This window comes from Acipenser ruthenus, chromosome 18 (genome assembly GCF_902713425.1).
Source record: "Acipenser ruthenus chromosome 18, fAciRut3.2 maternal haplotype, whole genome shotgun sequence".
NCBI classification, from domain to species: Eukaryota; Metazoa; Chordata; class Actinopteri; order Acipenseriformes; family Acipenseridae; genus Acipenser; species Acipenser ruthenus.
Genome location: NC_081206.1, coordinates 28,208,000 through 28,220,245, shown reverse-complemented (window position 1 = coordinate 28,220,245; position 12,246 = coordinate 28,208,000). Strand labels below are relative to the sequence as shown.

Below are 12,246 nucleotides of genomic sequence, written 5' to 3'. Positions count from 1 at the left end.
GTTTTTTTTCCTTTTACAGGATGTGGATGAATGAGTAACCTATCAACCCCATATGTTCACAATCATCTGTGTTAAATTGAAGGGTGGGGAAGAAAATCCAGGCAACTTTGAAATGAAAATTGTTTACAAAACCACAGCTGTGCAACCAATGGCTCAGTCGGCTCCTACGACTCTTTAGTATCCCATTCCCTGCTGATAATCGGTATGGCTGTGACTCTGAGCACCTGTGACTTGTTACATATTCAAGGTACATGTTCAATACCATTTTACAACTTTATTCTTTATACAGGATTATTATGACACAAAGCACCTTTGATATCAGTTTTTGTTTATGCCAGATATAAAAGTAGTGTGTGTGCGTGTAGGCAAGCTTTAAGGATCTCAGCAGCATTACTTATTTTATTTGGCAGATTAGAAAAGGATGATTGGCATCAACAACACGCCCCTTAGCAACAGCTGTTACTAAGTGAGCCTGCCTGACGCTTACTGCCAGCAAACACCAAGGGCATTAAAAAAAAAAAAAAAAAAAAAAAGTCTTAACAGAATATTACTATCACACTATTAACCACACACACACACATATATATAAATAATAATAATAATAATATGAACGGTTATGGCATAATTGATGCCAAAGACTGTAAACCTGGAGGTAGCAATATGTGTGTGGGCGGGATTACGTTTATTTTACCCCCTGTTGTTTTGACTGACAGCCTTCAAAACCTTTCCTAAATTGACCATTACAGAGGCAGAGAAGAGTGTTCTGACCAATTCTTGCCTTTACCTAGTTCTCATTGGTTTATCACCACTTTCTGTCCCGCCATATTGCAAACCTCTTGGGATTTCATTGGGCACCCCGTTATCAGTCAATACTGGAGTTTAAAATAGTAGGCGGGGCATAAACTGCTGCGAGAGCTCGCTGTTTACAGGATTTGACAGCTGCTGGAGACTGTCTTGAACAGAGCTGCTCGCTCAGGGTCGTAGCTAGATGCGGTGCAGCGAGTTTGGTACTCCAAAAGTGTTAGATGCATAAAACCAAGATGTATTAACAATATATATATATATAAAAACATTTTAAAGCAACGGGGATATATATATGTATATATTTTTTTTTGCAGATGTAGCAGTAGCAAACTAAAATGCATTGACAATACTAAAATTAAGATTTGGCTTAAAAAAAGACAAACTGTTCATGTTCTTCATTGGAAACGGGGGAATAGAAAAGAAACTATATCTAGGTTGCATCAGAAGATAAATAAATAAATAAGACATGGCTGACAGAACAGCTCCAAATTATCACCTGCGGCTGGAGTGGGTCTATGGCTACCGAGGACATCAATGTCGCAACAACCTGTACTACACCGCGGCCAAGGAGATTGTCTATTTTGTTGCCGGTGTCGGAGTAGTTTATAACACCAGGGAACATAAGCAGAAATTCTACCTGGGACACAACGATGACATAATCAGGTAAGTCTGTGTTACGATTTTTTTTCAGTGCATTCTCAAAGTATTATGGAATTTGCAAATTGCAATTATATTGCTACATCTGGGTCACACACATGATGACCTCACAGTATGTATTGTACAGTTTGTGCCTAGCAGTGTGCGTTTTTTTAATATGTATTTCTAAGCGAAAATAAATAACTGTATATTTGGGCATAGAACTACATTTATGGGATGAAAAAAAATGAAAGTAGCAGAAAGATAATGTGAATCTGACACGATTAACCTTCACGAAGGTGGCCATAAAAACAGACATTTTATTTACAACGGTTAAAACTTATATTGTAATTATAAGGGACTATATAATTTTATACACATTTGAAAATTGTTTTTTTTTTTAAATGTTTTTTTTTTTATTGTTTTAGTTCATGATTGTATCAGATATACTGCAGTGAAATATGATCACAAAGATACGTTGTACAATGCAATCTGAAAATTCGCACAAAGTAACCTGAAACGGACCTGTCTTCAAAATAAAGCCGTACTGTACACCCCTTCTTGAAACCGATCAGAGCAAAGGGAGATCTCCGAAATTGGAAGGGATGTGTGGGGTTAAGTATATGAGGTCACATTACTGTTCGGCAGATTGCGCTTTACAGTAAATTAACGCTGGTGGCTGTGTACAGTATACTACATTTCAATCGCGTGTGTGTAATATATCTGTTCACAGCCAGTACACAGAAGGATGGTGATACTATATATATATATATATATATATATATATATATATATATATATATAGCCATTTTTCTGTGCACACAGGATCACAATTTTACAAATATAACAAAGTACACATCTTTGTTATAATTGTTTTTAAAGAACAGCTGTATATTCAGCTGAATTCAAAACTAAAATAAAAGGCCAGCAAAGGCAAACTGCTCCTATTTCTCGTTGGGGTCTGTACTTTACACTATAGGTAACAGAATAGTAGCGATATACAGTGTGAGAATACATGGAGGAAATAGTGCTGTCCCACTTCAAAGTGAAGACTTAAGGGTTTGGCATTGTCATTACTTGAACAGCCTTGTTACACTTTGTGTTGCGTTGGTGCTTATTCAGAAAAGTGTTGTGGCAAGTCTGTGATGGTTCATTCACACTGACCTCGCTGTCTCCAGGTTGGTGTCTCATTTTACAGGAAGGTTATAAAATGACAGGTTAAACCCTATCATTGTTCTGCTACAGCCAGAGCCTGTAACCATATTAAGCAGCTAGTCCACCTTCTGTATTATTGATGTGTTGATGAGGAACATTCTCTGGAATTCCCTGATGCATGGATTTCCTCTTGTGAGTATTGAGAATGCATTTTATCAAACACATTGCAGAGATGCTCTTTCATGCCTTGCATGAAGAAAAACCGAAGAGGTACTAAAAAAGCTGAACTATTTTACACTGTACAGTACTACTCCATGTCTGGCACTGTTTATGAATAATACACAACTAAAACCATTTACCAGTAGTTGTTTGTTTTTTATCATGTTTCAGTTGAACTGTTGTGTTTGCTGGACAAAGGTCTTGGTTGCTTCCCTGTTGAAAAATAGAATGATAAACATATTTATTTATTTATTATTTTGGTTCTTTACAGAGTAATTGCATTAAATATTTTAAAAGTTTTTGCTTATACAGATTTGGAGTTAAAGACAACATTTAGATTATTTTCTTCAATAAACACACTTCTAGCCAGAATCAGTATATGTATTTCCAAAGATGATGATGATTATTATTATTATTATTATTATTATTATTATTATTATTATTATTATTATTATTATTATTATTGATGAACTACTGTCGATTTACAGACCTGTACAGTGGTATGTATTCCTATATAGTAATTTTAGATCCACCCTATTGCTCTGTTGGTAAACTGAATGTAATCCGATATGAGAAAAGCTACAAAAAAAAAGTAACTGCTTACTGCATTTTAATAGGACTGTAACCTTTGAATGCAGAACAGAGTGTCTTCTGGGAATGTCGAGCACAGGAATTATTGAGTATTCCATCAAGTTCCAAGTAATTCAGATGTCCTTGTTAGCGTGAAAGGGGTAATGTTGTGCCTCAGTGTCTGAAATCGGCATTCTATGTGGGTCACTTGCTTTCAGCTGCTGAAAAAGGTTATTGATGGGAGCAGCAGATATTTTAGTAATGGACCAAGATTTAATGGCAAGATATTCAAATGTTTTTTTTTTTTTTGTATAAATAGAAAATGACAACCAAAGAATATCCTATCATTCGTGTAACTGACTGTATAAACTAAAATAATATAATATAATATCAAATAAACTAACCACAAATGAACAATAACAATAGTAGCAGTAAAAATTAATTGTAAGCATATACAGTCTTTGTGATATTACTAGACTCTTTGTGTAATACACATAGATCTGACAAATTTGCCAAGGAAGCTGAAAGAGGTCCAGTAGAATGGTATGCGAGACCTGAATACTGTTGGCAAGTCTCCTTAATTCACATAACAAACAGAATTGCTTCTTGTTCCTAAAATGTATTCTGAATTTGAAAGTCCAGCTGGCAACACTGCTGTTTCTTTATTTGGATCCCTTCATTTTTTAAACGCAGTCATCATCAGCAGGTAAGACAGGCACTGCGCTAAGCAGAGTTTGACTGTCATGATTGATTCCCACACCATCTCTGAGAGATTTAAAATGACCCAGTGTCACAGTGCTGACTCAGTCCAATATATAATGATGTGGGAGAGCACGGAGCTTCCACTCACAAGCTGCCTCAAGCTGTGTACACAACCCCAGGGTTGCCTCTTCATTCTGACTGAAACTGCCATGGCAGAAGGTCACCAGAGGCTCCCGGGACCTGACATTGCTATCCTGAGGCAGCCTCTTTGCAGCTATCCTGCTTTCTGAAAGAGGCATAAGAAGCCCTGTAGGTACTCTTACACTGAGGTGTAACTTCCCAATTTTTTTTAACATACTGTAGAGTGGAATCAAACCATTGCTCCATTGTTGCAGCGTTGGTGTTGAGTACAAAATCTTTCTGCCTTTAAATCTTAAAGAGTGTGCTCTTTGCTTTGCATGCCAGTTCATTTAGCATTGCATTCTGGTTAATTCTAAATGGTTTTATTTTATTTAAAATGTGTTATTTACAAACACTTGTAATTTAAACAAGAAAATAAACCCTGGTTTCTGTTGGTCTGTCGTTATCTTTATTTCCACAAACCAAGCTGCATTGACTTAACAATTCATTTTCCTGCTGTCTTGCGTAGGCGTGAAATCCTTTTTGAACACAACTGCTAAAAAAGCAACAGCACTGCTGTGTACAGGACTCTACGTAGTATCGAATCCACAAAATGATAACGTTTTGCAGTAGTGTAAAGAAAAACACCTACAAATAATTATTGGAAAAATCACAACACTGCAAAATATTTCTATATCTCGTATGGACTTGGTAATAGAAACATCTCCTGGCCTAAAAACGTGTCAAACCCATTTTCTGTTGCACACACAAGTATGTAAGACACAGTATACAGGCTGCATCTCCCTGTTGTAAGTAAGTTTCAGACATGATGGGCAAGACCTATTAACAAAATGCGAGTGTTTCATGAACAACAGGGGAATGGTAGTGCGTGCTTTCAGAAGAGTATAAACACCTTGAAGACTTGTCGAATCAGTACTCTGCAAGGGCTGCTGGATATTTTTTTGATATCCTGAGATTACATCCTTTTTTAACAGAATCTTTAAAGCAGGCCCCTCTATATAAAAGATATGGTGCTTGTAGAACCCCGCCTGTCGCAGTGCTGCTGTCCAGATGTTTGCTTGCGCTCACGTTGTCTTGACTCATAAAGAACTCCTGGAAATTCCTGATTCCATCGGATTCTTTCTGTTCTTTCTTCCATTAAGAAGCACAGAACAGGGAACATTGCTTAAAAGAATTATATAACACTTTTGTAGATTGTTTTTTTTCTTCTTAAATTGAGCCCTTCTCAGACCCATGCAGGTTATACTGGCAAGAAGCTTTTGTACAGTAAAATTAGGTGTTTAAATTGGACCTGATATGTAAATCATAAACTAGCAAGGGAGCTGCTCTGCGCATGAACATTCCAGGTTTTTGATATTAAACGGACAGGTTTGTATTCACAAAATGAAAATGTATTTAGGTATTCACTCTTACAGTAATATTTAAAGAGGATTAAATCTGTAGACAATTTGCATCACTAGGGTACTTAGTACTTAGTGAGTAGAATTTTAAGTAGAAAAGGGAATTAAGAACCTGAGCTGTAGACATTCCAAATGTCATTCTCAATGCCCCGATATTAATATTTAAACTTTCTTGCACAGTCACAATTTCAAGATAATATTCAGGTAAATAAGATCTGGTATTGTGACTGTGACAACAATTTGTGCATTTAAGGGAAAAATGAGCCTCATGCATTGTATTTGATTGAATGTCTATATGTGTAGTATAAAATAATAAGCACAAACAATAAACAAGGGTAAAATCATGTTTCACTTAGCCACAGGATCTAATCTGAGAAACCAATTGAAATTTCTCTCTAGCCCAGTATACTCTGCATTATGATCCAGTGCTCTGCCCATCTGTAAGCCATGTGCGCTCACATGCACTCCTTTCCAATGTAATCCTTAATCCTTCGTGCCTCCTGATGCTCTTTATTCTAATGGTATCAATGAGAGTCTGTAGTGTGTCCGCACGGTTAGCTCATGATACTGGATCTTTAGTTTTTTTACAATACAGGAGAAATTTCTGTTGAGCAAAGAGTTTAGATTCTTCTCTTACAACCAAGTCAATTTAGAAATGTGTGTGAAATTGCTGTGTCCCACAATCCTGTTCAGTTCTGCACTCAGATGTGTTTCCTTAGCATTTGTTTTTTCTGCTTTATAACAACGCTTCCATACCTTAAAAGGGATATATTATCTACATTATCTTAATAAAGATGCTTTGAAAAATAAGAATACACATTTAGCCCCCTCGAACACAAGATTCATGAAATGCAATCTTGATTTTGTTCAGCAAAATAATACCTTGTTGCCCTTCAGGACCCAATTCAAATCGAATACACAGAAAGGTTTCATTTGCTTGTGGTGGCATCCACTATTTCCTGTGCTCAGATTGCCAGAAGCACCGCACAAGTAAAGCAAGCACAGACCTATGACTAGCCTCTTGCACTGTCCTTGGTTATGCCAGCAGGAACTGTCTGAGTGCGTTAGTCTGGTGCACTATGGGGGAATTACGTCAAAGCCATGCTCTACACTCTTTCCGACAGTAACAAGCCCTTTAAATGAAACTTTGTCAAGGACACGTTATTTTACAAATGCACACATTTTGCAATCGCAGACCTACATACAGTACCATCAGTGAGACTAAAATAGCATAGTAACTGTTTATATTCTTTTTGCATCAAATGACCTTTCTTTAGGCAATAACAGCCTAAAGAAAGGCCATTTGATGCAAAAGGAATATAAACCACAGTGACTCAGGGCTTTAACACCAGGAATAAACAGTCAGTCCTGTGCTGTATGTACACTGATATTTTTCTGCATGTGTAAATCACATGTAGTAATCAATAATTCAATAGTGTGTATATGCAATAAAACACAATGCATAATTAATTATGAACTTTGGGCAATTTAATGTTCCTGATTTTCCAGACTGATGTGCAGTGCAAACACACAAATGCAAATAAAACATTTTTAGGCCAAGTACTGCCAGCCTTTTAACTGTATTAATCCCCCTATGGACCAATAATAATAACCCCTGATTTGAACATCTCTAAATGTTAAATACAATTCTGCCATGGTTTAGATCATTGAAGCAGTCCTGTAGTCCTATAGCAGGGGATTGGTTTTAAAACATTTTTTTAAAATAAGTAGTAGCCCAGGAGCCATTAAAAAATAAATAAATTATATATATATATATATATATATATATATATATATATATATATATATATATATATATATATATATCAGTTTTATGCAAAGACTGTTGTTGCCATGGAAACAAATTGGCATGGAAACATTTTTTTTTTATTATTTTAAACTGTATCCTGCTATGTACAACAACTGCTTTGGTAGAGGAACATGCTTCTAGTTTTGACAGCTGCAACACTGAAATGCAAGAACTTTGTATGTGGTGTATTTTAACCTATTGAATTTAGAATTTAATTTCAGTGTGTTTTACTCTTGATTTACAAACAGAAACTAGAGTGAAGAATAATTTATTTTACTAAAAGCATCATATACTCTGAAGAAAGGAACATTCCTATGCTGTATGCAAAATATTGGTTCAGTATGTGATTCGTATAAAATCATTTGTACCATACTTTCAGTATTCTTTTACAATGGTAACCTTTATATACATTAGGCAACTGTAGTCTATACTGTAGGTGCCTTGCTTTTGTGTTAAAAACAAGCAAGATGTGCAGTATCTGAATACCAGTCAAGAGCTAAGGTATGGCATCTGATGTGATTTTGAATACAAGCAGCATTGTCAAAGTACTTGTGTTGTCAAGGCTTCATTTTCTAATGCTCCTCTGCAGGTAGATTCTGTACATGCTGCCTTATCTGTGAGTGGATTAGATGTGCTTTATAGGAAGCCAAGGGAGATAAAAACAGACTGTTAGAAATGTGCTAATCCTTCTCCTTATCTAATCCCTGGCAAGAGCAAGCAAGGTGAACGCTGCTTTAGAATGGATCAGGCCTGACTTCTAGAGGAGCTCTGGGTGGGATGGAGGGTTTACCGTGGGTTGGTGATTTCATTGGTCTCACAGTGCAAAGTCAATTAGCTATTTGACTATGCAGAATGAGTGAGAACATGACAATGAATGTATAGAGTAGGGCTACTGTATAAATCCAAGATTTTATACATTGTGCTTCGATTATTAGAGGCTGTACATGTCAAGAACTGTGAAGGGTGCCTGTGCCTTTGCATTTTCAGGAATATATATATATATATATATATATATATATATATATATATATATATATATATATATATATATATATTCATGCTGCCTTGTACCTGGGGCCTCCATAGTCTGTATTGTGTTATGCATTAACATTACCCAGTCCACCAACAAAAAAAGCTCATACATGAAACATTAGAAATCAATAGCTCTTTACTCTCCGGTACACTTTACTTCATTAACTGGAACATTTCAATGTTTTGTTTGTTTTTTACACACAAGGCAATGATTTAGATGTGCATACTCGGAGCTTAGTTAATTGGCTGAATTTGTAGCAACAGCAAAACTCAGAATGGTAGGCATTTCAGATGATGAGGCACTACACAGCACGCCAGAGTTTCCTGTGTGTTAAAATGACTCATTTTCATTAGCAAATACAAGTGCGAGTGAAACTATTATAAACCATAGGGTGCCCTTGGGATGGGTTTGAAAGAGGCTATGGCTTGTTGTTATGGCTTGTTGAACCGGGATATACATTTTTTTGCAACAGTCAGAGGTTATTGTACCGTAGATAGTTAATAATCAAAATCATAATGCATGATAAACAGCCATTACTCACTGAGTGTTAACATATCCTTGTATGTTGCAAGAACGCCTATTCTACAATGTGTCATCTATCCATTTTGAGAAGGCAGAGTATGTTAACAGTTTTGGTGATATTAACAGATACTGTATGTGACAGTAGTCCATATGCTAACTTTTGCAAGCTTCTGTAATCAAATTATTTCAACACAGTGGGCTATAAATAGGGTACATTTGTATTTGGTTGCATTCACCATCGCCTCCAAACTGCTCTGTTCTGAACATTCATTCAAATGGGCTTGTTGACAGGACCATCCTGATATGTTATTTTTTCATCCTGATATTGTTTGTGGATACGGCAGTATTGGTCGGCATTGACCTTTTTGACTGTTTCGATCCATGGAGCTGAACTGCTGGGCTGTGATTGCTGTGATCGCTGTGATTGCATGCTTGCTGTGATCGCTGTGATTGCATGCTTGCTGTGATTGCTGTGATTGCATGCTTGCTGTGATCGCTGTGATTGCATGCTTGCTGTGATTGCTGTGATTGCTGTGATTGCATGCTTGCTGTGATCGCTGTGATTGCATGCTTGCTGTGATTGCTGTGATTGCTGTGATTGCATGCTTGCTGTGATTGCTGTGATTGCATGCTTGCTGTGATTGCTGTGATTGCATGCTTGCTGTGATTGCTGTGATTGCTGTGATTGCATGCTTGCTGTGATCGCTGTGATTGCATGCTTGCTGTGATTGCTGTGATTGCTGTGATTGCATGCTTGCTGTGATTGCTGTGATTGCTGTGATTGCATGCTTGCTTGAGTCCTCTGTGTACGGAGGAGCATTGTTCTCATAATGTTCCCTTGTGGAGTCATGCCTTCAGCCAGAGGGATCTGAAATATCCAGGTCATTTAAATAATTGCAATGGCATGAAAAATGAAAAGCTACAGCAGAGAAAACAAGTATGTAACATTCATACAGCACAGCATTGTATATTTGTGTAGATATGATCTGCAATCACCTGTGTCTGCTGATCAAATACAGGCCTTTTCAAATAACCCCAAAATGTACAAATTCAAATGTGATCTTCACTAAGAGTTGTGTGTGGTGAGAACTTGCTGTGCATTTTACTGTACTGGTTTACTGAAATGAAATCAGCTTTGAAGTCAATTTAAAGACATACAGAATGGTTCATGTATTATATTGAAATTTAAAGCTTGCCATCTTTTTTTCATAGGGTGCTAGCTAATTATTTGCAGTACGTTGTGAAGCAGCATGATAGAAAGGTCACACTCCCCACCTTCTTGGCAGGCTGTCATAAATAGAGCTCTGCATTCTAACTGCAGTGGTATAGCAGTGCACTGTATTTTCAAAAATAGTTTTTTAATGCATTTCCATCCATAAAATCTGAAATTTGACTTACTCTGTGAACAGAATTTACATCTACTAAAAGGGATTAATGTGGAATTCACTATATTAAAGAAACTGAAGGATTATACAAGATTGTAATTATATTCAAAAATGTCAGATCCCTTCAGGAATCAGAGATGAAAGCAGTTCTTGCTGCTGTGTTGAATAATTTAGCATATATATATATATATATATATATATATATATATATATATATATATATATATATATATATATACAGACAGACAGACAAGAAAGAATCCAGCTCCATCTTTAAGTAATACATTGGCTCTTCAATGAATATATAAAATCAAAAAGTCCTTCACATCTTCCACATTTATGAAAGACTTGAAAAAAAATACACTTTCTTCAGAAAAGGCAGGGCTCATTAAATTTACATTTTTCAGATATAGTTGAGAGCCACAGTATGTGTGGTGCATGAATAGATAATGCGTTAATGTGCTTGGCATGTACAACACATGTTGGAATATTTTACTGCATTTTATTCATGTTGAGGCTGACTTGTGTCCAGTGAAATCTGTGCAAAACGACCGAAAGAATACATTTAACCTTGGGCTCAGAAGGGTAGCTGCAACTGCAAAGTGTTCTTCTTTATTTATTTTTCATACCAATTCTCTCCAAAAGTCAAAGCCGATATTTGAATCTCTTACAGGAATGATTGCGGGGGGATGGTTCCTGTACTTCCTGCACAAGGCTCTTCAGTAAGGAAGGTGTTATGTTTCCAGCCAACTGGTGGCAAATTGAACATTTTTAAGCTTTAAAAATGGGAAGCAAGGCTCAGCTCTAACTATGTTCTATAAGAGATCAAATCCTTTTGTTCAGTGGATTAGACCCTAACTGGAGATCTTGCCTGTCAGGTGTTTTAAGTTTGCTTCTCCTGCTTTTTTTCATTTAAGTCCTTTTGTGTTATGTCACTGTCTATGATACTGTCGACAGTGCCATTGTAAAAGCTGTTCCCACCTGTGATTGACTGGAGAAAGTCAAGAATGTCTTCTCATATAAAAAATGTAGTCGTTTCAGTTCTTTTTTATGTTTTCTTGAATGGATGGGTGTTTGCTTTGTGACTCCTCTTATAACACAGATCCGACCTGTTGGAGGTTTGAAAATATATTTACAGTTTCATAACGGTGAGAGAAATACATAAAATGTAATCAATAACCAAGCGTTTCCCCTATATACTGAAAACACTAGAGGTGTAACAGCTAATCAATAACCAAGCGTTTCCCCTATATACTGAAAACACTAGAGATGCAACAGTTAATCAATAACCAAGCGTTTCCCCTATACACTGAAAACACTAGAGATGGAACAGTTAATCAATAACCAAGCGATCTCAATGCATACATTATTGTAGATTATAACCTGTCTGATGTTCGATTAAAAGTTGGTTGCTGCTTGAACCTACAGTACTTGCTGAGATCCGTGAGCATTGGAGCGATTTGCTATCTTAGACAAACATCCTTCTAGATTTTAAGGCACTGTGTTTCCAATACCCTACAATTTACTAATGCCCTTTGAGGTCAACCAATCTGTGTGATTGTCAGGTGACGGACAAGTGAATTAAGGTATATTGAAGGGCTTCTGCCCAGGGTTGTAGTCCTGTTTTTCAATGTATGGTACTGCACAGTTAATCTTCATTTTGACCTATTAAGGGAAGGGCAGAGGGTCCTTTGAAGATATGCAATTTACTGGGGGGAGTGTAGGCTGCTGCTACTGTTTACTGATGACATTTATTTTACCCAGGGGGCCAGATTAACTGGCCCATCTGTCCAGATTTCTATTGATTTTGTTTAGTAAGGGTTTCAAGTTAATCCGTCTTGTCAATGTGTTGGATAATGAAATGTTTAC

General features: G+C 36.6%; 1 protein-coding gene across 6 annotated transcripts in view; it reads left to right on the top strand.

The window, feature by feature from the left end:
* Window positions 1–20: 20 nt before the first annotated feature.
* LOC117963883 (echinoderm microtubule-associated protein-like 5) overlaps window positions 21–12,246 on the top strand; it is a 51,999-nt gene continuing 39,773 nt past the window's right edge. For 5 of the 6 annotated variants that reach the window (XR_009307709.1, XM_058991806.1, XM_058991809.1 and 2 more), the window contains exon 1: window positions 944–1,467. Coding sequence is in view for 5 of the 6 variants with exons in the window: in XM_058991806.1 (XP_058847789.1) it covers window positions 1,271–1,467 (197 nt within the window). In the remaining variant the exon portion in view is untranslated. Of the gene's footprint in view, window positions 248–943; window positions 1,468–12,246 lie in introns of those variants that run through there. The other variant, XM_058991805.1, reaches the window with a different exon arrangement.